Source organism: Phalacrocorax carbo, chromosome 24, assembly GCF_963921805.1.
Source record: "Phalacrocorax carbo chromosome 24, bPhaCar2.1, whole genome shotgun sequence".
NCBI lineage: Eukaryota > Metazoa > Chordata > Aves > Suliformes > Phalacrocoracidae > Phalacrocorax > Phalacrocorax carbo.
Window position 1 is genome coordinate 7,258,395 of NC_087536.1, and position 27,130 is coordinate 7,285,524.

Below are 27,130 nucleotides of genomic sequence, written 5' to 3' on the forward strand. Positions count from 1 at the left end.
GGGGGTCCTGTCCTGCTGTGAGGGGTCCTGCCCCGCTGCAAGGGGGTCCTGTCCTGCTGTGAGGGTTCCTGCCCCACTGCGAGGGGGTCCTGTCCTGCTGTGAGGGGTCCTGCCCTGCTGCGAGGGGGTCCTGCCCTGCTGCGAGGGGTCCTGTCCTGCTGTGAGGGGTCCTGCCCCGCTGCGAGGGGGTCCTGTCCTGCTGTGAGGGGTCCTGCCCTGCTGCGAGGGGGTCCTGCCCTGCTGCGAGGGGTCCTGTCCTGCTGTGAGGGGTCCTGCCCCGCTGCGAGGGGGTCCTGTCCTGCTGTGAGGGGTCCTGTCCTGCTGCGAGGGGGTCCTGTCCTGCTGTGAGGGGTCCTGCCCCGCTGCAAGGGGGTCCTGTCCTGCTGCTAAGAGGGTCGTGCCCCGTTGCAAGAGGGTCCTGTACCGCTGTAAGGGGGTCCTGCCCTGCTGCGAGGGGTCCTGCCCCGCTGCAAGGGGGTCCTGTCCTGCTGTGAGGGGTCCTGCCCTGCTGCAAGGGGGTCCTGTCCTGCTGTGAGGGGTCCTGCCCCACTGCGAGGGGGTCCTGTCCTGCTGTGAGGGGTCCTGCCCTGCTGCGAGGGGGTCCTGTCCTGCTGTGAGGGTTCCTGCCCCACTGCGAGGGGGTCCTGTCCTGCTGTGAGGGGTCCTGCCCTGCTGCGAGGGGTTCCTGCCCCGCTGTAAGGGGACCCTGCCCTGATGTAAGGGGACCCTGCCCTGATGTAAGGGGGTCCAGCCCTGCAGCAGGGGGTCCCCGCACGGCGGGGCAGTGGGTGGGCACCCCGCGCGGGGGGCAGCAGCTGCCCGGGCCGTGCCGGCCGCCCACCCGCGCACCCCCGTCCCTCCCGCGGAGGCGGGGACGCCGCCGGGGCCGGCAGAGCGCGGCGGCGGCGCGGCCCGGCCCGGCCATGGGGGCGGCCCAGAGCCAGAAGCCGCGGGACCCCCGGCCCCCGCAGCGCCGGTGAGTGCGGGCGGGGGGGGGGCTCAGGCCGCCCCGCAGCCCCCGGCTCCGGCTCCTTCCGCCGCGGCGGGGCTGGCCGGGGCTCGCGGGGGGGTGGGGCGGTGGGGAACCAGGGCGTTCAGTGGTTAAATTGGGGAGAAAAGTTGCTTTCCTCCTTCGGCCACGCTTCGCTTTGCAGCCGCTGTCGGAACGTGCCACCCCCGTCCCCGGCGGGCTGGGGGCCCCAGGCGGCAGCTCAGCCCCCGCCGGCGTTGGCCGCCGTGGGAAGTTGGGGCAGCTCCGCCACCCCCGCGTTGCTCGGCGCAAGACTCAGTGCGAGGGCCCGGGGGGTCGATTCTCGATGTTGGAGAAGCAGGTGGGGAGGTGGGAGCTGGCCGGGGGCCACCAAAGCCACCGAGGGCGGCTGCTGAAAGCCAGAGCCAGGGCTGGGGAGCTGCTTCCCACCAGCCGGCTTGGACGCTGTAAACAAAAGGGAGAGCACGCCAGCTGTGATCAAAAGGAAAACTGGAGACATCTGTAAATCAACCAGAATGCTTTCTGGAACAGGGAAATATTTTCTTGAAGCGATGCAGAGATAGCCGTACTCGGGAGCTTTGCTGCTGCTTTGCTACACCACCGCGGGCCGGCCAGGGCTGCGCCGTGCTCCGGGCCGCTGGCCCCGCGGCGGGACTCGGTGCCCAGCCGAGCGCCGTTTGTCCCGGAGCCTTTGCCAGGTTTGACCGAGCGGGTGACCCGGAGCCAGGCTGCTGCTCTGCCAAACGTCTGTGAACATCGCTCTGTTTGCAAACGCTGAGTTTAGAGAGGGAAAACAAGTGTTTTCTCTGCCTTGTAACTGCTCAGCCCTGCCTGTATTTCCCTGCAGTGGTCTCCTAAATATAAACTAGAGGGGTTCCCAGGCGGAAAAACCATCCTGTTCACTGTGTGCATTGCAGCCGCTCCTTTCTGCCCCATCGGACTTGGCTGCTTTTCCTTCCCACCTGTTTGCTCCACCTTGAGCAAACTTTGTTCTGTTCCCCCCCGCCCTTTATCATTTCCCTTGCCCTGCTCCTTGTGCCGGCTGCTCTCCTCACCCCTCAGCTACACCCCTAGCCGTGCCAGCGCCCCAGGTTATGGGGCTGAGGTGCTGCCTGCATTTCCCAATATCACCCAGTCCTAACCAAAATCAGGGAGCCAAGGCCTGACAAACACCTGATAAGAGCATTCCTGCCACATAGCACTGATATGTTTAGCAAACAAGGCAAAGGAGACGATAGGGGAGTAAAGAAGCAGCAAGATGAAGGGAGATGCTTGTGTTCATAAACCACCAACATGAAAATCAGGCTGGAACTCGCGTATCTTGAGCCCATTTCTATTGAACTGCTTGGCATGAGCTCGCGTCCATGTGGGTAGCATCAGTGAGATTAAGCTGTGCTTGTCATTTTTAAAGTGCAGGAATAGCAAAGCATTCATTTTCACATCGGTCCTTTTTAATGCAGTCACAAATGTTTGTATTTATTAATTTGGTGGCAGTGTGGTGGGGAAAGACAGCTGGAGCCCGGGGGCTGGTTGGTGGTGTCTGGGGCTCGCTCGTGACAGTTGTGTCCTTTACTTCTATTTTTATAGAGCTATTTTGATGGAATGTGCAGCAACGGGAACTGTCACATCCCAGGGCTGTGAAGAGTGCTGGGGGAGCTGAGCTGCTCAGCATCACGTTCTCACACTGGCGTTGCTCTGGTGCTCCAGGGCACTGCTGCAGCCTGGGACGCCCAGGTTCCTGCTGCGCCCTGGCGAGCAGAGCCCGAGCTGGGGGGAAATCGTGTTTTGTCTGCCTTGAATTCCAGTAGTGTGCTTCAGTATTGTGCTTCTCGGTCCCATGACCTGTATCTAGGCTGCAGCTCCACCAAAGTCAGGAGGAGCAAAAGGAACATGGGAGCTTTGCTGCAGTGGATCTGCCCTCCCGAGCTCCTGCCTCATCCCTTGGCAGGGTCCCGCTCATGATGTGGGGCAGTGCCCCGAAACACCAGCGGGGAGGGCTCACGCTTGCACCCCACGGCCGCAGCGACTGCAGAGCGTTACGTGGCTGCGGTTGCTGCAAAACCCACGCGTGAGGCTGTGCTGGGCCACGGGCCCGTTTGCAAGCGAGTGCTGCTGGAGGAGGTGGGGTGAGGAGCTATGAGGCTGGAGAGGGCTCGGAAAGGAGCTCGGGGCCTTGCCATGCACCTGGTGAGATGATGCCAGAGGATGCTCCAGGCTGCCCTGAGGGCATCGGCCCCAGGCTCAGCTCAGGGCTCTGCTCAGCTGCGTCCCATGCCCCCGGAGCCCCAGCCCTCCGCCGCCCGAAGGGCCGGGGATGTGCTGCAGTCCTTGGAAATCCCATCCTGGAGTGCCCTCTAGCGAGAGCACCGCCCGCTCGTCCCCGTCCCCGTCCCCTCCCGCCCTGCCCCGCCGAGCTCCCGGGGGATGCTCTGGGATGCTCCGGGATGCTCTGGGATGCGGTGTGCCCCGGGGATGCTCCGGGATGCTCTGGGATGCGGCGTGCCCCGGGGATGCTCCGGGATGCTCTGGGATGCTGGCGTGCCTGGGGGATGCTGTGGGGTGCTGTGGGATGCTGCTGCACCTGGGGGATGCTGCAGGATGCTGCTGTGCCTGGGGGATGTTATGGGGTGCTCTGGGATGCTGCTGCGCCGGGTGCTCACCACCAATACCCCTAGCAGGGACAGACCCCGAGGCCTTTGGCAAGCACTGCCGCTTTTCCCATGGCCTTGGTTTTCTGCTTGCCCGTCCCTAGGGCCTGGTTCTGTTTCTAACTTGGGCTGTCAGGGAAGAGAGAGGTTAAGGCTCTCCTCAGATGTGCTCTGCGGCCTGAGCAGGTGGGCCACAGGTGGGAGTTATCAGCATTAATCTTTTCAGTGTCAGAGCAAAGGTCAGGAAACATATGATGAAGCCATCTCTCTCCCCAGCGTCTGCCACATGTCGTCACAGGCACACATAAACCTTTGTGTGAATAGTTCCCGTAACTCCCAAGGTTTAAATTTTTCACAGTGCAGTGGCAGAGAATCATTTACCTTCTTACTGATGCCTGGGCCCACTTTAAACTGAGGAAAATATGATAAATATAATAGGGTGGCAGAAAAGACAACGACAGAAAAATGTTCTCATGAAACACCTCACACCTTTTCTGGAGGAGATAAATGGTGTGTGGATAAAGTGCTTATTACAAGCTCTTAAGGAGACTTAGCGAGCAGTGAAATATGGATTCATGTGTTATGGGTGTGCTGATCTCTCCAGGCTGTCCCTGTGATCCCCTGCAGAAAGTCCCCTTTCACCAGGGCACGGCTGGCGGTGCCATCCCTGCACCCCGGCCCGGGGCTGGCTGCAGGGTGCCGAGCCCTGGTCCCTGCCGGGGAGCAGAGCGGGAGTGGGGAGGAAAAATGAAAACTCACAGAGATTCATTTCTGAGCTAGAAATGGAAGGGCTGGTTTCGTGTGCCGTGCCCGGAAAAGCTTGGCAGCCAGAAATAGATGTTCTCCTGCCTAATGAAAGGGCCAAGAATGGAAACTCCAGGTGCATGCCTGCCTCTAACCCAGGGCACTGCAGCTTCCACACGACACGCGTGGCTGTGTGATACCTGTTCCTCGGCGTGTATTTCCCGCACCCTTCCCAGGGCCTGGCGTGGTAACAGCGAAAAGACTCGGGCACAGGGTGTTTCTGGGACATGAGGCCAGGCAGAGGCACTGCTGCCAGACAGACAGGAGGGAGTCCGTTCCAGTATAGAAAAAGGGAAAGTCCATCTAGATGCAGAGCTGTTATCCCTGGATGCAGCTGGCTTCCTCCGGGGATCAGCACAAGAAGTGCGAGCAAGGTTTTGCATCTTTCTGCAGCCTCTGTGATGCTGGGGATCTTCCAGCTCCAAAATCTTTGGGGCTCCACCTGTCTGCTCTGAAGCAGAGTGCTGCTGCTCATCCCCTTCCCTGGAAAGCCAAAGCAGCGGGCGAGCTGTGGGTAGTTTCTGGGTCATTCAGTGCGGTGCTGCCTGCCTGCCTGCTCCCAGCTCTCCTTCCTGGAGCAACTGGGACGGCCCTTGGCCAGAGCCACCCAGACCTGTGATCCGCAGGGAAAGGGCTGCAAGAGCCCGAAGGATCCCTTCTCGGGGTGTCTGCCGCCCGTGTGCTTGCTGAGGTGATGGAGGATGTTATTTATGTAACTCACAGTGTTTGAAAGGAGGCAAAGCCAGGAAAAATAGCTACTAAGCGAGGCCGGGTGCTGATGATCGCAGCGCCCTGGGGCTGGGGGCTGCCGTGCTGCCACATCAACCTCTCCTCAGTGCCCACGATGGGCCCTTTTACAGACCCGAACCAGGTGAGGCTGGGCGCTTGGGCAGCGTGGTGCTGGGCTGTACATCCATAGGCTGTACATCGACACGCAGGCTGTACCTCGCTGCCTGTCCCTGAGCCGCTGCGTTCCTGCGGTGCTTCACACAGCGAAGCCCTGGGCTGGGGCCGGCGTGACAGCCGTGCAAAGGACAGCCCATCCAGCTCTGCGTGTGCAGGCTGCATCTCACCGCGTGGATGGAAGCTGCTGGCAGGTCTTTTTTTGAACAGGTCAGCGTCCTCTCTGCTCTGCAGAATGTGTCTGCTGACTATGCCAAGCAGTATTTGGCAGCCAGAGCCACCGGTGTGACTGACAAAGCCAGGTTATCTCCTCAGCGTTTGATTTGCAGCCAGAGTTGCTGCCAAGCTGGGTTGGGTGCCAAGCTGGAAAATGCCACTCGAGGCATTTTCTTAATTGCTCATCGTAAACAGCAAATGGAAGCGGGCTCTGCTCTTCCACTGCTCCGGTACCTTCCTGCCCCAGGGCCCTGCAGGTCAGGAGCTTCACAGCCTGCGCTGGTGCCGGCACGGTTCAGTCCAGCTGATGCTGCTCCTGCCTGCTGCTCTCCTTCCTCTGGGCCACGGGTGGGTGGGAGGGGGGTCCTCGCTGGCACACTGGTTGGCTGTGCAGCCTTCACAATGAAAGGATGCTGCTGATTTCCTCCACTCGTGCACCCCAGTTCCCTCATCCAACAAGTGGGGGGGCTGTAGAAGTCAGTCTATATGTTGTTCTTCGCCTGGTGCAGCTCCTTCCCCTCTGCAGCAGAGGCAGGTGTTCCTGCATCATTCGCATTTCTGTTTGCTCTGTGCGGTCCCCGGCAGAACCGTCAGCTGTTCTGAAACGCAACGATGCCGTTGCTCCGGCTGGTCTTCTGGGTCGGCGGGGATTCGGGCAGCGACTGGCAGGAGGGGGGAGAGGGAGGAGGAGTTCAGGCTGCAGCAAGCAGTGCTGCAGAGATGCTCATGCCGCGGCACACGCTTGAAGGTCTCCTTATGTAAAAATGATCTGCAGAAATCAGCTCTGCCACTTCACGCGGTGGGAAGTAGGCTGCTCGTTTCACAGCAGATGTAGGCGACAGGATGTTGAGGTTCTGCTTTTACTTCAGCCTCTTGGTTTTCGGCTTTGATAAATGTCACTTCCCCTCTTGCTCGGTGCCCTCTGGACAGCAGCAGGGAGGTTTGCAGGGCTTCTTGTCCCCCAGCCCCTGGTGGTGTGGAGGGCAGCGCTGTGCTGCCGCCAGGGTGCTATCCCGGGGTCCAGACAGGAGAGTTGTTCCTGCCCCTGACCTGCAGAGGGAACTGGCAGCTTTGGCTGGACCAGAGGTATCTTTGGGGAAGTTTGGAAGCCTTGTGTAAGGGGGTAAGAGGTTGTCTTTGAGAGAGGCCAGGCAATAAAAGCGTGCAGCAATGACACATATATTTAATAAGGACACCAACAGATGGAAGCTTGGAAGAAAGGATCCCTGTAGAGAGGTTATTTGAGATGCTCTGCAGAGAGGAATGAGCCCTTTGAAGCATCGGATAGAGGCTGGTGTTAGAGGTAGCCAGACCAGATGGACGGGTCTGGTCTGACCCAGAAGCCTCTCTGCCCATGCGAAGGCATTCCTTGCGCTCAGAGCTGGCTGATGATTCACAGGAAAGCATTGGGCTCTGGTCTCGGCCTGCCACGTGAGCACTTTGTGTGGTTACTGAGGGCCAACAGCACTTCTATGCAATGGGCCGGGCTGGTTCTGCAGCAGGACAGTTGCCTGCCCTTTCCCAGGTCGTCCCTGGGACCTGCTGCCAGCAGCGGGGTGAGCTGGTCCGGGGCTCCGGGGAGCTGTGGGCTCTGTGGCAGTGGCTGCCGCTGCCTGTAACAGGCCTGCTGCCCAAGCCCCGGGCATTCCCTGCAGTGCTCCAGACACTGCACGGCATCAGTAATGTTACGCTCCCCTCCCTAGCAAGCACCTGGGAAGTAATGAGTTTGGGAGTGGGAGCCCTCGTTAGGGGAAGATTCCTGAGGGAGGCCAGCATGGCAGTGTTTGTTTCTGCAGGGAGCGCTGGCTGTTATTTTTAAACAACAATAGCTTAATAAATAAATAAACTTGCTGCCACGGAAGGATATAGCATCAGCCAGGGCTGCTGAAGTCGGTACTTCCTTGGAAAGTGGAAGGGGCAGGTGTTTCCCTGCCCTCTGCCCCATCCCTCTGCATCCAATGCCTCGGAGCACTCCGCTCTGCCTGGCTCTGGGCAGCCCCCTGCCCTGGGAGCAAGGCTCCCATGGGGCCCGGGCCCCCCTGGGGGCCGCTCACCCCGCGGGGCAGCTCCGGGCGGCCGTGGGGCGTTTGCTGGCACGTCCAGAGTGGAAGGAATCCGCCGCCCCGCCGGCTGCGTTACAGCACAGGTGCAGCCCCCATAAACGTGGGATAAATCGGGGCGGGGGATCTGGTTTCACAGCCCCTGCCCTCTTGCGTGGGGGGTTCCTTCGGCGCAGGTGGCGGGGGGGCGCGGCAGGGCACAGCGCAGCATCCCGGGGGGTGACAGCGGCTCCGGGGCTGGTGCCTGGCAGGGCGCTGCGAGCGGTGTCCCGGCCCCGCTTTGGGGCAGAAATAGGTGGATTTGAGAGTTTGCGTGGGAAGGGAGGAGGGAGGGAGCGAGGGAGGGAGGGAGGGAGGGGCGGCGGCCACTGAGCACCCGAGCGGGCGGGGTGGGGGCTCGGGGGCGCTGCCCCGCATCCCGCTCCGCATCCCTCCCCGCATCTCCCCCCGCCCACCGCCGGCGGAGGGAGCGGCCGGGCGGCGGGGCCGGGGGGGGCTGCCGGGGCCCGTCTCTCCCGGCCGGGCGGCGCCGGGGGGCGGCGGGGGCGGGCGCTCTCCCTGCCGGCGAGTAGTACGGTCCGGGGGAGGCCCTTGGAGCGGCGGGGGCGGCGCGGCCGCAGTGAGCCCGGCGGGGCGCGGAGCGGGGAGCGGCGGGCCGATGGCGTTCAGCGCCTGGCAGATCCTCTCGCCGGTGCAATGGGCCCGGTGGACCTGGTCGGCGGTGCGGGGCGGTGGCAGCCCCGAGGGGGAGGACGGTGGGGCGGCGGAGGAGGAGGAGGAGGAGGAAGAAGAGGACTTACCGGCGGAGGGCACGGCCCTTGGCTTCAGGCAAGTGACCCGCGTCCCCTGCCCCGCGTCCGCCGCCCCACAGGCGCGGGCACCCACGCGGGGCTGCGAGCGCGTGCCCTGTGTGTCCCCCCCCCCCGCCACCCCGCGCTGCCCGCTCGCTGCCCGCCATCAGCTCGGCTGCCCGGGGGTCCCGCAGCCGGCGCGGGGGGCGCGGGGAGCCCGGCCGAGCCGCCCCGCTGCGGGAGCTGCCCGGCGGGGCCAGGCGCTGCCCTCCCGGCAGGGCGCCGGTGGGCGCAGGGCAGCAGCACCGAGGGTCGCTCCCCAGCCTCGCTCCGCCGCAGCCCCCCGGAGCGGCGGGGGAAGATGCCGGGGGCTGGCGCGTCCTCGGAGGCCCGCGGTGGATGCTCGGACTGCTTGTGAAGGACCTGACGGAAGCAATCCCGAAGGCTCGGCCGAGATGAGGGTTGGGGGCGCGCAGGGGGATGCCCGTGATGTTGTTTCACCTGCTCTCCCTTTTCCGTTTGCTAGCGTGTCCCGCTGGACAGGAGAGAGCGGCCGCTGCAGGATGCCCACGGCCGGCCCAGCCCGGCAGCCGGCCTGGCTGGATGTGTAGGCAGTGCGGAGGATTTCAGAGCTAGCCTTGAAAGTGGTAATTCCTCACTCTTTTCCCCCTCCTCGGCAGCTCGGACTCCGAAGGTAATTTTGAGACCCCTGAAGCAGAAACACCGACCCGCTCGCCGCTAAAGGAGTTCTGCGAGCCGCCGCCGGGACCGCCGGAGCCCGAGGCCGAGGCGCAAGGTAAAGACCAGTGTGCACCTTCTGCTTTTTGGCTCTGCGCTCCGGATGCGGAAAGGCAGGGTGGGGTCAAGGAGGAGAAATCGCTTGTTTTGAATAACGCCTGCCACATTTTTTGTGGTTAATGGCCTGGATGGTTCAAATGCCAGTGCTCAGGGCTGTGTGCTCTGCAAAGGGCTATTCCTTCGCTTGAGTGAAACGTTGATTTTTTTATTGAATCGCTTTGGAGGGAGGGGGCTGCACTGCAAGCTCAGAAGAGTCAATTTGCCACCCTTGGCTCATGCCTACACAGAGCAAAATTATCATTGCGCTGTTTTGCAACCACTGGTCGCACCCTCCTGCTGTCCCAGAGCCGGGGAGAGAGCGAGAGACCGCGGGAGGCAGAGCTCTGCACGTCGGGTTTTGGGAGCTGCCGGGCCGGGCTGAGGCTGCGCCCAGGGATGCGGACGCTGCGGCCAGGGTGGCTGCAATGGGCTGATCGAGAGGAACTGAGGGTGTTGTTGAATCACTTTGTCAGTTAAGCTGCCCTCTGCCACTTCCCCTGCAGACTGCAGGGCGCTCGGGGCTGCCCGCTGCGGTGGGCTGGTGGGAGCTGCCCGGCCAGTGCCCGCATGCCGCTCGCCCTCGGCTCCTGCACAGGAGCTGGGGTGGCGCTGGGTTTGTGTCCTCCCCCAGCCCGTCGGTGGTGGAGGTTTCACTGCGTGGGCCTCTTTTCTCTGGAGGTAGCGGCCAGGTGTCTTTGCTGTGTAGCTGTTGTTAAAGATGTAAAAGCTCGATGCTGCTAAACTCTGTTTTTGGAGAAATTGTGAGGGATCTGCTGAAAACGCAGGGGGTTCCTTTGCCAGCAGGGTCCTGTGCTGTTGCTGGTTTGTCCTCGCTCCTCTGAGCTCCCCATTAACCCTTCGCCTTTGGGGGACCAGCTACCCCCTGTCGTTGTACCCTTCTCTCCAGGGGAATTGCAGTTGGTCTCTGTGGCAGAGCTTGGTGTTTATGTCTGTTTTTTTGTTGCTAGGAGGAGGCTTTGAAGCTCCAGCACCTCTGCAACAACGGCTGGAGGTTATCGCGGCAGGGGCAGGGAGGAGACCTCCCCTTTCATCTGCTCTCTCAGCAGAGCAGGGTGACTGGGCAATGTCAGGATGCCCGTGAGCCCCTGGGGCTGTCTGCAGGAAGGCCGCCTCTCTGGGGCGCGGGGCAGCGCGTGGGGGGCCAGGAGGTCTCAGAGAGGCCTTGCTCAGCATCCTCTGCCCTTCCGTGCCCAACCGCCTCTCGCTGCTGCAGGGCCCCTGGAATGGGACTTGCAATGTTGTGCTTTTCCTGAACGCTCGCAGCCCTAGGCTGGTGGCTTATGGCTCTGCTGGGCTGCAGAGCATGCTTAGCTCAAACCAGGCCCTCAGTCTTCCCTGTGCAGGAGCCCAAGTCCTGCGTGACCTTGGCAGTAAGAGGGTGCTGTGGCTCTCCATCTCCTGCAGTTGGGATAGATCTGGGTGCCCAACCATCCCCGTGGAAAACACAGGTTTGTTTGCCTTGATGGAGAGAGTGCTTGTTCCATGCTTCTGATAATCGCAGCTCTTGGAATAATCCTCCCCTTTTAAGAAAGGATGATAGAGGCATCTTTACTTTGGGGGATAATGTCTAGGGGGGAGGCGAGGGGAGATAAAGGCTCTCCTAGCAGGTATGAGGATCTGCTCTGCCAAAGCTTCTGCTCAGGGAAGCGCGTTGCCTCAGACTCCAGGGCGTCACCGTCCCCAAAGCGCGCCCGTGCCCTGGGACGAGCGGTTCCTCGGGGCCAGCGCGGCGCAGCAGGAGGGAGCTGGCTGCTCCCGGCGCCCCGCGCACAAAGGTCGCGGCGTTGCGGGGCCGAGGGGATGATCTCCGGCAAAGGCTGTTTTTCCGTGCTGGCTGTTGGAGAGCGGGACGTTGGAGACAGCAGGGCCGAACCGGCTGTGTGCGCCCAGCTCCCTCCCTTCCCTGCCCAGGGCTTCAGGTGCATCTCTTCATGTCTCTGAAATGGTGGAGGGAAGGGATGACCTGGGTGCGGTTGTGTGTTTGTGGTGTGCAGAAAGCATCCTGGGGCGTTGAATCGCTGTACCTTAGGTGATCCGTACGTTAAGCCCTCCTCTTCACAACGCTGCTTTGCAGCTGCGTGTGCCCTTTCGTCTGCCTGCAGCTCGGGAGCAGCCACGTTAATAAATGCTGCGATCAGGAGGCGATCCAGCGTAATGGCTGCTTGTCAGTGCTGAAACAGCCGAGCTGCCGCGTACGGGGAGAGCTGCTGCCCTGCGCTCGTTGGGGAGCAGCTGCTGCCAATGCTGCGTGCACCTGGGTGGGCGCCGAGGGGGCAGCTGCGCAAGCCCGGACCTGCGGGCAGGCACAGCCTCTCCCAGGCTCGGGGGGACCAGCAGGAGCAGACACTCGGCTGTCTTATAGCCGCAGTCTCACCCTTACTTGGGAATAAATAGCGTTAGGAAACTTGTGAGACAGAAGCTGTGATGCCGGGGGCTGGCCACTCTGCGTGCAGCCGAGAGGTGGCCTGGACGCATTAAACCCTGCTCTCAGGGACAAAAATTCAGCCGGTCCCAACGCCCTGGGGAGGGGGCTGCGGTTGGGCTTTATGTCCATTCAGGATCACTCAAATGGTTTTCCTATTGCTGTCTCGGATGATGGAGGCTGTAATTCTGTCCCATTCTTGCTAAAGTTACCTTCAGTCACCTGCCAGAAGGAGATATTCTGTGCAAGGCACTGAGCAGAAGCAACAAATATGGAACCGTCGGTGATGGGAGCAGGCTCGTCGGCTTTTACTTCTGTTACCCTGATGCAGGGCACGTGTTTTCCGGTGCGTTAGCGGCAGCATCCTTTGCCGGTATGCTAATTCTTAACAGAATAGATTTAAAAATAGATCAACGTCTGTTAAACAAAAGCGGAAAGCCAAAAGAGGAAAGAAGTCGTTAGCTACGTTATCCTCAGCTGAATGTACCGGCCAGATATCCTGTGCTCGGGCCGCGTGTGTGCGAGCGAGCCAGGAAAGGGAGAAATGCGTGACTCACGCTGTGCACAAAGCGTGACCCGAATCAAAGGCTGCAGATAGTGGCGGGGTTGTTCTCGGCGGCGTTTGGCATTCAGGGCTGCGCAGAGGATCATTGCTGCTTCACTTGGTTGCTGTGTGTGGGATGAAAAGGGCTCGGAGCCTTTGCGTCGCAGCGCTGCTGCTGCCAAGTTTTTTCTGATTCATTTAAGGGAGCGAGGGATGATGGCATGTAGGAAAGCTGTTTAGTTAGTCGGTGTTTGTGTTTAATTTCAGCCTAAGGAGGACGAGCGTAATGATTATAATGCACGCGCACAAAGTGCCTATTACCGTGGTGCCAGACTGTCCTGTCTGTACATTTTTCTTTATAGAGAGTACAGACTCTGCATTTTCGCTTAGCAACATCCCCTCCACGTACACTGGCCGGACCAGAAGCAGGTTTGCTCCCCACGCACAGCTGGTACAACTGCTGTTTTCAGGGATCCAGGGTGCCTTCTATCGGATCTTTATTTGGGATGGATACTGGAGTCACTGGGCATGCCTTGCTGCTGGCAGTGTCCGTTTTCATGCTGGGACTAAAATGTCCCCACTTGCAAGGCACAGCGCCAGAGGTGACACGGGAGAGCTCGGGGTCACCTTTTTGGGATGCTGCTGAAAGGCATCTGCTGGGATGGCTGCGAGGACAGCTGGTCCAAGGGGGATAGCCGCGTGCAGTGGGTCAGCGTGCACGGCAGCCTGGCTCCCAGACTGCCTTCCCCTGGGCTCCCGTGGGGCGTTCAGCACAGTTTCGGCCCAAAAGGAGGGTTAGGGCAGTGAGGCGGCTGGGGGAGGCACTGGCTGTTTCTGCAGGCTGGTTTCCCTGGCAGGAGACGTGAGCGGAGGGTGTGCGTGCTGAGCCGGCGCGGCGGCTCTCCAACGTGACTGCACGGGGGTGGCGGGGAGCTGCGCTGGCTTCGGGATGTAAATGCATGCAGAGGCTGTGGAGGAACAGGGAGAGCTGCGTGCAGCTTGCCAGGGGTGGGAAGGGCTCCCTGGGCAGTAGGCAGTGCTGCACCGAGGTTATCACGATGCTTGTACCCAGCAGAGCCAGGCAGCCGACAGGGCTGGAGCGCAGACCTTGGCTCTTCCCAAGCACCCCAAGGTCCTTCGGGTCACTGGTTTCTGCATCCTGTGTAATCGTTCCCACAGAAACGCGCACTCTGGTCGTTCGGCAGCCGACGGGAGGCTGCGTTGGAGGCAGAGGAAATGCACAGCGGGAGGAACTGCAGCCGCCTGGCTGGGCTGGGGGGGCTTGGGGCTTGGGGCTGCTGGGCAGGAGGACCCACGTGGGGTGGGTTTGCCTGGGATGCCATCACCTTTGGGACGGCTTTACCAGAGGGGTTTTTGTCCTGCTCTCATCAGCCCGCAGGAGGGGCAGGGGCTGCTCTCCACCCCTGCGAGAAGCAGGCGATGCGCTGGATCGTGCCCTGGGAGCACCCGTGGTCCCGGCAGGTGCCTGTGGTGAGGGCTCTGCCCCACCAACCATCGTGCTCTTCATCCTGGCAGTACTCTCCAGAGAATTAATTGACCTCGTAGCTTTGCCTGCTTTTGTCCTCTGTATGGAGTGATCTCAGTGCCAACGCGAGCCCGTCCCAGGGTGGCCTCAGCCCCCGAAGCTGTGGTCCCCCGGGGAGGTGAATAGCTGAGCCTAAGTAGGGCTTGAAAATTGGGTCTCTGGGGCGTTGTGTGAGTGTTCGAGAAGGGCAGGGACGGGCTTCTTGCAGCAGAGGCGGGCCGGCTCCTTGCCACCCCTTCAGCTCTCATTCCTTCCTCTCGGTTCCCTTGGGCTGTTGCTCAGGCGCAGTGCTGAGCATGGCTGTTAAGCCGCACAAGTGATTCATACCTGTCTCGCAGCCAGAGAAAGGGGGGAAAAAAAAACCCCAGAGCTTGCAGGAAGGACGATCCTACTTCAGAAGATTGCCAGAATTGCTGGCGAGCTCCCGAGCTGTTCTTCACCCACACCTTCTGCCTCCCAGTGTATTTCAGTTCCTCAGCCTCTCGGGCCGGCTGCGCGGCGGGCAGGGGGGAGCGGAGCAGCTGAGCTCTCTCGGGTGCAAAAAAATGAGTGAATCACAAAATTGGAAGACCTAGGCGGGTGGTTCTTGCGATTTTTGTGAAAAAATGGTTGTTCTGAGTGATGGCCACATGCACCATCCCTCCTTCTCTCCCTACCCTGCAGACATCCACAGCAAGGAGGAGAGGTGGTTTGTGTGCCGACTACTTTGTATTCAAGAAGTAATTACTCATTGCTTGGGTTAGAAACCAGGATGGGCTCGTGTCTGTGAGAACGGCGGCTGCAAAACCTTCCGGTGGGAATGTGAAATGCATTTAAAAGGTGCCTTTTGCCCTGACTTTGAAGTCTGTTCTTTGGTTCAGGGCTGTCTCAGTGAGGTTTAAAACATCTGAGCAACACAGCAAGTGTAATAAAGTTTTCTTTGGGGTCTGTTAAGGAGGTTTTCCTGGTTCCTAGTGATGGAAAGGCCTGCCAGGCGCTGCCTCGGAGTGTTTCCTGGCTGCACTCCAAGTACGTTTCCACTGGATTTGTGTTTACTGATGCATTTTCTGGGGCAGCAAGGCAACGTCTAGTTGGAGGGAGCTTTTCTGCAGTTGGAGGGAGCTTTTTTTGCAGTCTCAGGGAGCACACAGCCCCTCATGATTCATTTTCATGGCTTTTAGCATCCTGGAGATCAATTATGCAAAACATGAGCCGTCAGCTGAGTCAGGGTTGTTGGCTCGATGTCCTGGCTTAGCCTGGGGACCAGATATTTGCCTGATTCACTTTTCTTCCCCTGCCAGCCTGTGACTCGCTCGGTCACCAGCAAACGTGAGCTGGTTGCAAACGCCCCGCGATAGGAGCAGCGGTTCCAGGGAGACGCGCTCAGGGCTGCGGGTGTGTGTGGGTCTGCGGGAGCCTGGCCTCGGCATCCCCTGGCCAAACCTCCTCCCTGCAAAATGAAGGGCTCCCCTCTGCGGCTGCCACCTGTGTGCCAGGGCAGGGTTGCGGCAGCGGAGGGGACCGGCAGGTTTCACGGCACAAGCTCTGCGTCGCCCATGCCACTGTCCCCAGCCAGGTTTCCAAACCAGTTTGGTCCTTGGGCAAGCACTGGTTTTGTTCTGCCCTTGGAGGATCTGGCTGGGCTGCGTCTCCCCAGAAAGGTGCCGAAAAGAGCTGCAGGTCCTGCACGCTCCCTGATGGATGCTGAGCACCCCAGCACCCCGTTCTGCCTTATCCCGGGAGGCTGTGCAGTCACTCCTGGCTGAGATGTGGGAGAAGAGGTGCAGATGAGCAGAGCGGAGGTGACACCGTGTGTTTGCCTCTTGGGCCTCCGCACGCCTGTGCCGAGGTCCTGGCTCTAGGTGCTTGGTGGGTGTAGCTTTCAGCGTGCCTCGGTAGATAAGGAGCTTCCCCATCCCGACAGCAAAGAAAAGATTAAACAGTAAAAGGATTTAGGGGAAGGGATTGGAGTAATAGTGATTAAGTCATGGATCAGGATTTGTGATTAAGAAACTCTGACAGCAGTGTGGTGAGCCTGGTATAAATGCACAGGCAGGATTTCTGCAGGCAGAGGCGCAGGCGGCGTCCGGCAGGCAGGCACGGCGCTGAGCCCAGCGGCTCCCAGGGCCTGCGCCCCGCTCCCGGCAGGCCCTTCCCTCCAGGCTCGACGCTCTTTGGGGGGTCTCACTGCTCTGCTCTGCCCCCCTTCCTGCCCCATTGCCAAATGCACGCAGGGTTTTTGCTCTCTCGGTGCTTTGGCTCCTTCCATTTGTCCATCGCGGCGATTGTGAGCATCGGCCACGTGCGGCTGCTGTGTCTGGAGCTCACGGTTTACAGGGGACCCTCCCGACGGCCGCGTGTCTCCGGCGGTGGCGGAGCGGTGCCCTGGTGCGGGCAAGGACTGTCCGTGCCGCGCAGCAGCCTGCGTTGGGTGCCTGTCGTGCTGCTGAGGCTCTGCAGGACAGCAAGGGCCAGGGTGCTGGGGGAGAGCAGAAGTGCTATCAAACCCGCGCCCGCACCTTGGGGTGCGGCGGCTGAGCTCTGGGGAGCAGCTTGCATCGAGCAGCTTCCCTCTGCCTGGTGCACATCCACCTCTGATGCCCTGGAACAGACCACCAGCGGGCAGCTGACCCCCCCAAATCCCCTCTGCAGCCTGTTACGTGCTTATTCATTAGCACAGCATCCCGTTCCCATTTGCCCTGGGGCCTGCTTAGTCACATTTCATGGTGTTTTCTCACGTCATGCTTCCCTGAATTCCTCTTGGTGGTTTTTAACTCTTCACCCAGGTGAGCAGTGGCTCCCTGTCGCTGCCATTCCCACTCGGATGTGAGTGTTTCTGCCCTGTGGTCGGTCTGGCTGGTGTCTGGCCCTCAGGAGCCTCGCTGGGCTTTGCAAAGCCCCTCTGGTGCTGCCGCCACCCTGGGTGGGAGCGAGCGGTGGGGAGCAGAAAGGCACAAGCAGAGATGTTGGTAGGTCTGCTGGCGCGGTGCGGACAACGCCTCCCCGCTCGCCCTCGGCGTGCGATTTATGTTCGTTTTCTCCGCTATGTTCACGGCTTCAAATTTTACAGAACGTGCTTGAAGCAGGGGTTACGCAGTCATTCTGGCTGAGCTTTGGGTCAGTGGGTCCCCTCTGACCCTGGAGCAGCTGTGAGGAGGGGAGAGAAAACCCTCTGGAAGGGGCGCACGGGAGGCAGGGGTTTAACCAGCTCCTTTTATCTTTTCAGAGCCTAGTGGCCATGGTGACCTGCTGGTAGGGGAAGCCCGCCGGGACAGCTCGCCTGGGAAGCACCCCAAAGATGAGGCTCAGCCGGAGATCGGAGCCACCAAAGCCGCCTCGGATCCTAAAGGGGAATCCACCCCCGAAGACTCGCCCCTGACACAGCCGCCGGCTGACACGCAGCCCCCAGCTGCGCTGGGAAGCGGGGCTGACGCTGGCTGCGCCGCCGTGCCCGCTGCAGAGCTGGCCCCGGTGCCCGATGCGAGCAGAGCCGCCCGGGAGCGGGTCATGTCAGGAGAGGACCTGGCAGATGCTGGCATGGGGCTGGCGGAGCCGAAGGCCGATGCCGTGGCCCAGGAGTGCTCGCCCAGCTGGGGCCAGCTCGGGAACGGGAAAACACCTTCGCTGGGGAGGAAAACAGGAGAAACCACAGAGGAGACCCCGGTCCCCCAAGCATCCTACCAGTTCGACCCGGAGCAGTATGATGAGAGCGTAAACCCCTTTGCGGCAGGGGGCTGCCGGCTGCAGAGCTCCCCGCCGACAGCCCCGCACTGCCTCCCCCATCCCGGCGGCAGCCCCGCCGAGCTGCAGGGGGACCCAGCCCCGGAGCCCAAAGAGCAAGTCCTGAAACCCGAGGTCGATTGTGCGGAAGGGGGAGAGAGCGCGGAGGCCAGGAGGGCTGCTCCCAGGAAGGGCAGCAGGATCCCAGCCAGCAAGCTGATGCCGAAGAGACACCGAGACCCGCCCAAGAAAGCAGCCGAGGATGCAGAGAGGGGTCCCACGGAGCCGCTGCCTCCCCAGGGCTCCCCCAGGCGGGGTCCCGCGCTCTGGGACAGCCCAGGTCTCAACCCCTTTGGTGGCAGCTCAGCACTGCAAAACTCGCCGACCCTCCCCAAGGGCTCTTACCAGTTTGATCCCAATAACTTTGACTCCTTGGATCCGTTTAAGCCCACCAAGACCCTCGCCAACACCACCGCCAACTCCTGCCCCACTGCCGATAACAGCCTCAATGAAATCCTCGAGTCCCAGACGCTGGAAGTGCAGGACGATCTCATGAAAGGCAGAGACTCCCCACAGAAGCCCAAGTCGCGCCTGATAACGTGAGTGCTGGTGCGTGCGGCGCGGGCAGCCGGCTGGGGGCTCGTAGCCCCCTCCGTTCCCCCGTGCGTGGGCAGAGCAGCGGCGGTGGCGGTGCTCCTTCCCCTGTGCCTTCTGAGCGAGCCCCAAATACCAGCCTGCACCTCGGGTTCTGCTGCCGCCCCGGTTTTATCGCCCCTTGTCCCGACATCTCCCCTCTCCCTGGTCGCTCAGGAGCGGATGGGAGGAGAGGGGCGGGTGTCCCAGAGTGGTCCCGCTGTCCCAGGTCCCAGACAGAGTGGGGTGGGCTGGATCGGGACCCACTTCTCAGGATCACCTTCTTCAGAAACCCCCTCGGGGCTCCGGCTCGTGGGGTCGAGGTGCAGGCGCTGCAGGGCTGTGGAGTCAGAGCAAACCTGTAACGGAGGCTTGAGCTCGCAGGGCTTGCCAAGCGCACGCGAGGGGTTGCGGGTCTTCTGGAGCTTGCGAGGGCAGGCCTGGTTAATCAGATGCTGCTGGGACATTTTGTGAGCTGCCACTGAATTTCCCTCTTTGTAAGGGGAAGAGAATAGAGGTTGAACAGGCAGATTGTTTGTTGCTTTTATCACATCTGTGCAGGCGGGAGGGAGCTGCTTGTCCCTTGCTGAACTATTTAAGTGCATATTTAGTTCCTGAACTGTGCTATTTAAAACCCTCATGTAAATGGTCACGTTTCACAGTGCCTCCTGGGAACGCAGACAGCATTACCCTCCTCCTCTGGGAACAGGTTTAATGGCTAAACCTTGCTATTTTCTTGGTATTTCACCTGTTGTATCCCAAATGTCCTCAAACCTGTGTCTGGGCAGTGCTGAAGTCTCAGCCTGACCTTTAAGATAGCCTCTGCTGAGCTGGGCTTGGCTGTCCCTGCCCTCCCTCCGCAGGGTCTCTGAGCGGGCCAGGGAAGCAGAGGGGGTATGGCACGAGGGGAAAATTACCCAGCCGATTTTGGGTCCTTCCACTATAATTTGTGATTGCACTTAACACGGGTAATTGGAACCCTTTGCAGGGTTAAGCAGGAAATCAGCTTAAAAGGGGAAATTTTAGGAGCACAAGGCTTTGTCCCTGATTTGACGGTAAAAACCAGAACAAGCCGTCGCTCTGGTACAAATTCTCTGGTGGCGAAACTAGAGAGTGGGGATTTACAGAGAGAGCAGATAAAACCTAGCAGGCAAAAGTAAGGGTATGCTGGATGTTTTTCTTTTGGAAATATTTGCAGAGTGTTGGTACAGACTTTTTAAGAGTCGGCGTTCCCGTGTGTGACCGCGGGCGAGCAGGAGGTGGCGGTGAGGGGGAGCAGCGGGGAATTTTCAGGCTCCCTCTGGGTCACCTCGGAGCAGCATGGGCTGCCCCGGGCACTCGCCTCCCCCGGCAGCGGGATTTGTGGTTGAATCTCACCCTGCCTCTGCAAATAGCAAATGCAGAATCAGAGCGTCTTTTATCTGTGTGTTCCTTCCAAAAAGGCGGAGCTGGGCAACTCGCTGTGCTTCTCCAGATGAGAGTTAATATCCAGGTCTTTTCACATGCTCTTCTTCTCTCCATCTGTCTGTCTGTCTCCCTGTCCATGCTTTGGTGCATCAGGACTACTGAACAAGTGAAATTTCTCTGTTTTCTGTTGTAAGTACTCTCTTCTGTATCTTTCTTCTTTTCCTTTGCTGGTTTTTGTCCTCTCTCTCTGGGTGTGTGCTGGCCCCACTCGTCTCCATGGCATGCAGGCTCCTTCTTGCCCTTTGACTCGTGCTCTCTGCTGTCTGATTTGTGTCCCGCACCTCTCGGGCCGGATCCCCGGGGCAGCTTAGCCTGGCGAGTGCCTGGGGCGAGGGAGGAGAGGAGAGCTGCACCCCAGGGGTGCGCCTGTGCTTGCTCTCGCAGCATGCCGACTCACAGCGCCTTTTAATGACGTACAAGTCCTCGAAACCAGTGCGTCGGCTAACGGAGGGCAAGCAGGTTTCTGTGCAGTCCAGGTCTCTGCAAAGATGGCTAGATTTTAGCCCTGAATATGTGTCTCTTACCCCCCCCATGCAAAACCACCGGGGAGGCAGCTGCTGTAGAGGGGTGGAAAACATCAGCTGGGAGGCGAGGGAGTCAGGGGCATCTCCTGTGGCTCTGGGATGTGTCAGTCTCGGGAGCTTTGCCATCACAGATGGCTCCAAACAGGGCTCTCTTTAGATCTCTGGTGGCTGCCAGAGCTGATTTGCTTGTGGCTTTACCCTGAAGCATCCCTCCTGTGCCCAGAGCTGGGGCGATGGAGCTGGTCTGCGAGATCCTGGATGGGTTAGAAAGCACGGCTTGAGTAAAGCACCCTTCGTTCGCTCCCCTGCGACCTGCGCTGCTGCAGCAGGGCCCTGCTGTAGCCCCGGCATGAGCAGCCCCGCGGTGGGACACCAGTGAAATATCGAGTGCCCCGTGCTGTGCACCCCCAGGGCTTGCTGCTGCCCTGCGCTTCCATCCCGCGGGCAGGGCACGCAGGAGGGACCGGGCTCACCCCCATTTAATGTCCCGGCGATGCTCGGTGTCTCTTGCAGCTTGTCAGCCCCCTGGACCCTCTGGGCTCATCTGGGCTCTGCTCTCGTGCGAGGGGAGCTGGAGGAAGGAGCGTGTTGGGCTTAGTTCCTGATCTTGTGTCATCCGTCCCAATGCCCTTGTCCGCTTAGCGCCGCCTGCCATATGCACGAGCAAAATTAGAGCTGGGCTCAAGCACTGACATCTGTGTCTCGGCCGAGAACTGATCTGCCTTTTTACAGCGCGATGTTCAACAGTGGATGTCTGTCTCTTAACGCGGGGCCTGCGGCCTGGCGGGTCTGCCCGCGCGTCAGGCAGGCACCGCCCGCGTTTGGGTTGTCCAGCCGTAAACGCGGGTGGCGCCGGCACGGGCGGCTCTGCGAGGCCTCGGGGCCGTGGGGCAGAGCCGGGGCCGTGTGCCTTGGCTGTCTTCTCCCCGCTTCCCCATCCCCTTGAATTACGGTGCTGTTGTCTTGGGGTTGGTGTGGGAGACCAAATCAGCTACCAGATGGTGCGATAACACCGGCCCCAGGAGACGGCGCAGAGCAGGGAGGTGTGTAAGGACACGGCCTCAAGTTGTGCCAGGGGAAGTTTAGGCTGGACATTAGGAAAAACTTCTTCACCAAAAGGGTTGTCAGGCCCTGGCACAGGCTGCCCAGAGAGGTGGTGGAGTCTCCATCCCTGGAGGTATTTAAAAGAAGGGTAGATGTGGTGCTTGAGGATATGGTTTAGTGGCGGGCTTGGCAGTGACAGGTTAGCGGTTGGACTCGATGATCTTAAGGGTCTTTTCCAACCTTAACGATTCTATGATTCTACAGTGAGCTGCGCTTTAGCTGCTCGCATTAGGGCAGAAAAGCAGCCAGGAGCAATTTTTTCAGTCTGAGTCAGGTGTGCGTGTTAGCGTGCAAATACACGTCCCCTGTCCAGTGCCATGCTGTGCTCCACTGGCGCGTGCGCGCGCCGGGGCTGGGAGGCTGGAGCGAAGTGCGTGGTGGCAACCTCAGCGGGGGTTTAGACTGGATGTTAGGAAAAATGTCTTCACCGACAGAGGGGTCGGGCATTGGAACAGGCTGCCCAGAGCGGTGGGGGAGTCACCATCCCCAGGGGTATTTGAAAGATGTGTAGATGCGGCACTTCAGGGAAGTTTAGGAAGCCTGGTAGTGCTGGGTTGATGGTTGGACTTGATGATCCTAGAGCTCTTTTCCAACCTTAATGATTCTATGAATCTATAATTCTTTAGACCTTGGTGCGGCTCACAGCAATCCTGCTCGAGCCTCTGCCCCGTCCCTGCGGCGGGGAGCACCGAGTCTGGAGGCGGAGATCCCTCCCCCCATATCCGTAGTGGGCTGTCGCGCTCCAGCGTAGCAAATACCTGTCCTCTGGGGGGTTCAGGCTGGGGGGAGATTGCTGAACATGGACTGAGAGGGTGGTGAGGTGCAGGAGGAGAGCTCGCGCTCTCCTTCACATGCCAGAGGCAAGTGCCAGGGTGCACATCATCTCATCGCCGGCTCCCGCAGCCCCCTTGGGCTTTGGTGACAGGGACCCAGCGCTGCTGGGGCTGGTCCGCAACTGTCCCTCCTGTGCCTCGGGCTGGTTCAAGCCGCTGCTGCCCGGTGCGTCAGGACGCGGCTGTGCCTGCAGCTCTGCGCAGCCAGGCTCCGGGACGGTGCCTTTTGAGGAACACAGGACAAAGTCCCAGGGAGAGCTGCCTCGCTGGAGGACATCCAGCCACGGGACCACCTGCAAGAGCAACCTGAGCTTAACCTTCTCCCATCTGCAAGGCCTTTCTCCTTGGGACAGCATTCGCGTCTAGCAGAGGGAGCGTTCAAGGCACAGCGGATTGCCCTGGTGCTTGCCTGCAAGCCAAGCAGAGCTCTCTGAGCATCAGCCCTCTGGCCTGGCCGTGCGGGTCTGACCCACGTGGGAGACACATGGATGCTGCGGAGATGTCCCAGACAAACCCCCAGCTGCAGGGACAGGGCGTGAGACGGCCTGCGAATGGTTCTTTCCCGCAGAAAATCAGCGTGCGCTCAGCCCTTGGGATGCTGTTGCGCTGGATGCACAGGGCGAGGGCACAGCAAGGGGCATCTTTCTTGGCCAGCTCCTTGGCAATTGCCTCTCTCGCCATCGGCACCTCGGGGTCCTTTCTCTGATCCTAACCTTCAACAGGAATAAACACCTCAAAGACAAACCCAGTTGCTCTGTAGTCGTGTGTTTTGTTTGCTTATTCCTTCTGTTCGTTCCAGAACTTGCTCTGCCTCGATATTTCACTGGTGAGTGGGGCTGCTGGCACGCGGCGGGGTGCAATGCTAGCGCTGGGGCTGCCTCCCCTTGCTTGGGCTGTCTCGCACGCGCCCCCGCCTCCTCCCCACGCAGCCCCCGCGAGCCCGCGCCTCAGCCGCCCGCTTCTCTCTCCCCTGCAGGAGCGGCTGCAAGGTGAAGCAATACGAGACGCAGTCCCTGGCCCTGGACGTTTGCGCTCAGGTACGCGGGATCCGGCCCCGGGAGCTGCCGGCTGGGCGTGGGGTGCTCGGATGGCGGCGTGGGGAGGGCTGGGCTGGCTGAGCTTTGGGCTGGCGTGTGCCTGCAGCAATGCCCGACCAAAGGGGTGCCGGTTCCCTGAAGGCAGCAGCTCCCAGCTGTGGGGAGAACATCTTCCCCCTGGGCACTTGCTGGTGGGAAGGGAGGGAGGAGAGCTGTGCTTGGTGCTCATCCCCAGGGTGAGCCTGTCCCTCGGGGTGTCCTGGCCAGTAAATGCTCTCTGTTTTACCCGTGGTTCACTGGGGACTATGAGTGTGCAGTATGTTGGCCCTGACCCCAGCGTGGGCCAGAGCAAAGCACCGAGCTGTGCGGTCAGGTTAATGGATTTTGCTTGTTAATCACTTCTGTCCCCAGCACCATGTGTTTCCTTCTGCCAAGGAGCTGGTGGGGAGCAGCTTGTTGGGGGATGCTAAGCCTCCCGTGCTTTCCACGGACTGTCCAGGCAGCCTGGTTGCCTGATCGCCACGGATTAGCTCAGTCCTGCTTAACCGCATGCCTTGATCCTGCAGGATGAAGGACCGTTGATCTCAGAAATCCCAGATATTGCAAATCGGGATGGACGTGCCACTGATGAGGAGAAGCTGGCCTCCACCACCTCTGCGCAGAAACCGGCCGGGCTGGAGAAGAAGGGCGAGCCAGAAGATGACCTGGAGTACTTTGAGTGCTCAAACGTTCCTGTGTCAGCAGCAAAGCATGGCATGGAGGCAGGTAAGGCGCGTCCCCGCTGCCTCTGGCTCTGGAAATGCCCTGTGCCCGCACCAGGCAATCTCTGCAGCCCCTGGCAATGAGTTGTGCTGTTGAGGCAACACAGCTTCTCCAGAGTTATTTACGCTGCCAGGGCTAAAGGCGCATTATAATGAAACCTCCAAGTGCTTATCTGGACTATTTCTGTTATGGAAAGTGGTCCAGGCTGCCTTTAGACCCTGTCGGTACAGAGCACTCTGCCCACGGCCCCCGTGGCGCTGCGGTAGGACGTGGCTCAGGCTGGCGAGGCTCCCTGCAGCCGTGCTGCGGGTGCCCTCCTGACGCCAGGTTTCACCAGCGAGCCGAGGCGAGGGCTGAGCCGAGCAATCGCAGCCGGGATGCTCCCGATTCGCGTCCTGCCTCCCGGGTTGCAGGGTGCCCTGCCTGTGCCAGGGGCAGAGCTGCCGGGACTTGGTGTCCCAGCACAAGGGCTGTGGTTGATGGAGATCTACGTGTAGCTACAGAAGACCTCCGCTAGTGCTCCTGGTGGCGTTTTGCTGTCAGTCTCCTATGTAATTACCCTCTCTGACCCGTCCATTAAGAAATAATTAAAAGCCAGGCAACATGACACTTAATCAATAGCAAAGTTATAGGTGCGAGCAGGAGAGATCACCTCGCGGGAGGTTTGCAGCTCTCCCCTCTGTGGGTACCCGTTAATCATTTCTCCTGAGAGCTGTGCAGAGCTGCAGGCTCTCGGGAGAGGAGAACAGTCCTTTGTCTCTAGAGGGAGGAACAATGTGATAGTCAGCAGAGAGGCTGGGAGGTTTTATTTATTGCTGCTCGTCTCAGAGGGCCAGGCGGGGGTGCAGAGGCTCGGTGCTGGCTGCGGGGATGGTGCTGTGAGCTGTGGCAAGCAGCCGCTGACCAGGCCACAGGGATAAATGGGGGGAAATTAGGAAATCTGCAGTCACAAGCATTATGTTGCCTCCTTCCTTTCCTAGCTGGGCTCTAGCAATACTTTTTTTCTTTGCCCAGTTAACACATGAATAGCCAGTCATGTCTGCAGTTGTTTGAGTGAGGTTTATAAATTATCTCCCATGCTATGTGAGATGGCAGGGTGTCCCTCGCACAGCAGATGGGAGGAGATGGCTTTTATCTTCTCTCTGCTGCTGTTAAGAATAGCCGGGGCAATGTGGGAGCTCCCTTGGAGGGCGTTGGGCCCAGTTGGCGTGGGCTGAGGCTTGTGCTATTTGGAGTGGCCTGAGCAGCTGGGCTCCATCCCAGGGCTGCATCCTGCCCGTGCCGGCCCGCAAAGTGCAAAATGACCCGTGCGGCTTCATTCCTCCTCCTTGGCCCACCGAGGTCCCTGGGAATGGCTGGTGCGGGTGGCGGCTGCGGGGACACAGGCACGGGGCTGAACTGCCACCAGAGGGGAGTGTTGGTTTCCACTCCAGGGCGTGCAGGAGGGGAGGCTGGCAGGGGTGCGGGAGGCGTCCTCCCGGCGAGGGCAGGGGCCGGGGCAGGGGTGCGGGTCGCGTCCTCCCGGCGAGGGCAGGGGCTGGGGCAGGGATGCGGGACGCGTCCTCCCGGCGAGGGCAGGGGCCGGGGCAGGGATGCGGGATGCGTCCTCCCGGCGAGGGCAGGGGCTGGGGCAGGGATGCGGGATGCGTCCTCCCGGCGAGGGCAGGGGCTGGGGCAGGGGTGCGGGTCGCGTCCTCCCGGCGAGGGCAGGGGCCGGGGCAGGGATGCGGGATGCGTCCTCCCGGCGAGGGCAGGGGCCGGGGCAGGGATGCGGGACGCGTCCTCCCGGCGAGGGCAGGGGCCGGGGCAGGGGTGCGGGACGCGTCCTCCCGGCGAGGGCAGGGGCCGGGGCAGGGGTGCGGGTCGCGTCCTCCCGGCGAGGGCAGGGGCTGGGGCAGGGATGCGGGTCGTGTCCTCCTGCCGAGGGCAGGAGGTGTGGGGCAAAGAAGCCTTTTGGCAGGGGAAGCTCAGGTGATGTAGACACTCAGGGATACCCTTCTGCATCCCAGTAGATCTGCATGTTCCACCAGGGTCTTGTTTCCAGGTAGCTAAAAGGTTGTGTTTCCTTGTCTTTAGGCTTTGAAAAGGAGATTTCCAAGCAGATGGAAAAGGATGGGCCTGGCATCTTCCCTGTGAGTGCCTCTTGCTTTCTCCTCCCTCGCCGTGGGGAGGCTGAGGGTGGCTGGGCAGCGCGGTGGGGCTGCAGGAGAGCTGATCCTCCTGCGCCGCAGCTGCTGCCAGCCCCGCCGTGCAGAGGGGTGGGGGGAAGCTGCAGAAAATGTTGCTGCTAATCCCAGAAGTGCTACCAAAACCTCTCTGAAATGAGTTTCTTTGGGAGCTAAAATTCTTGAAAAGCCCACGCAGGGACTTGATAAAAATAGCAGTGACTTCCCAGCAGGCCAGGAGGAGCCTGGCAGAGGATGGCTCCCTCCTGCGTGGGTGCTGCTGCTCGTGGATGAGAGGGAGAGATGCTGGGGATGGAGCAGGGCTGGTGAGGAGCCAGGGCTGAGGCTGTGGGAGGGCAATGAGAGCAAATGCTGCGTTTAGAAGTGGCTGAATGACAGCGAAAGGGCAGAGGAGATCGTGGGGAAGGGATGAGCTGCAGGGCAGGGGCTCACGTGGAGGAGTCCAGGGCTGGCTCTGATGGCTGGTTGGTGCCTGTGCCTTCTACAAGGGATCCTCAGATGCTGCTTTCAGGAAGGCAGCTGACAGCAGAGGCAGGGGGATTAACGAAAACAGCCCCGGCTCTGCACCCACCAGTGACCCTGGCACCCTAGCAGTGGTACATCTGCACAGGGGCACCCCTGATGTGCCCCGAGGAGCCACTGGAGCGGCCCTGAGACCCCTCCGCTGCAGGGCGGACCCTGTGCCGGCTCAGCTGCCCCTGGCCAAAGCTGCTCGAGGTGGCAAGCAGATGACAATGAGATTAGCGACCTCAGCAAAATTAGCTTCTCTGAGACAGATTTAACTATGCTAAGCCCCACAAGGACATTAGGCAAAGTGAACCTTTTGTTTGGTGCTGGGGAGAGTGTGGGCAGGCTCTGCTCAGGGAGACAAGCCGGGGTCATCCCAAAACCAGTGTGGGAGGATTTGCTGTGGGGCAGGCAGTGGGCAGAGGTGCTTGCAGGTGTTCAGGTGCGCTCTTGCTTTTGGGAGATGCTGTGGGAAGCTGCTGCCAAAACCACATGGGGCTGAACCTCCCCTGTGTTAGGCTGCCCGGACCCAAACCTGCACCCGGGGGTGGCTCCTGCCACTGGCCCTCACTCGCCCGCTGCTGCGGGCAGCAGA

General features: G+C 60.6%; 1 protein-coding gene across 5 annotated transcripts in view; it reads left to right on the top strand.

Annotated features, from left to right (window-relative positions):
• The first annotated feature begins 869 nt into the window (after positions 1-869).
• Positions 870-27,130, top strand: part of TACC1 (transforming acidic coiled-coil containing protein 1) — a 34,592-nt gene continuing 8,331 nt past the window's right edge. Inside the window, exons 1-7 of one of the 5 annotated variants that reach the window (XM_064472817.1) lie at positions 8,220-8,450; positions 9,094-9,209; positions 16,989-18,081; positions 19,676-19,711; positions 23,020-23,080; positions 23,647-23,845; positions 25,919-25,974. In XM_064472817.1, the coding sequence (XP_064328887.1) occupies positions 8,281-8,450; positions 9,094-9,209; positions 16,989-18,081; positions 19,676-19,711; positions 23,020-23,080; positions 23,647-23,845; positions 25,919-25,974 (1,731 nt within the window). In that variant the 5' untranslated portion in view covers positions 8,220-8,280. Of the gene's footprint in view, positions 977-7,505; positions 7,709-8,219; positions 8,451-9,093; positions 9,210-10,559; positions 10,720-16,988; positions 18,082-19,675; positions 19,712-23,019; positions 23,081-23,646; positions 23,846-25,918; positions 25,975-27,130 lie in introns of those variants that run through there. The other 4 variants (XM_064472814.1, XM_064472813.1, XM_064472816.1 and 1 more) reach the window with 4 other exon arrangements.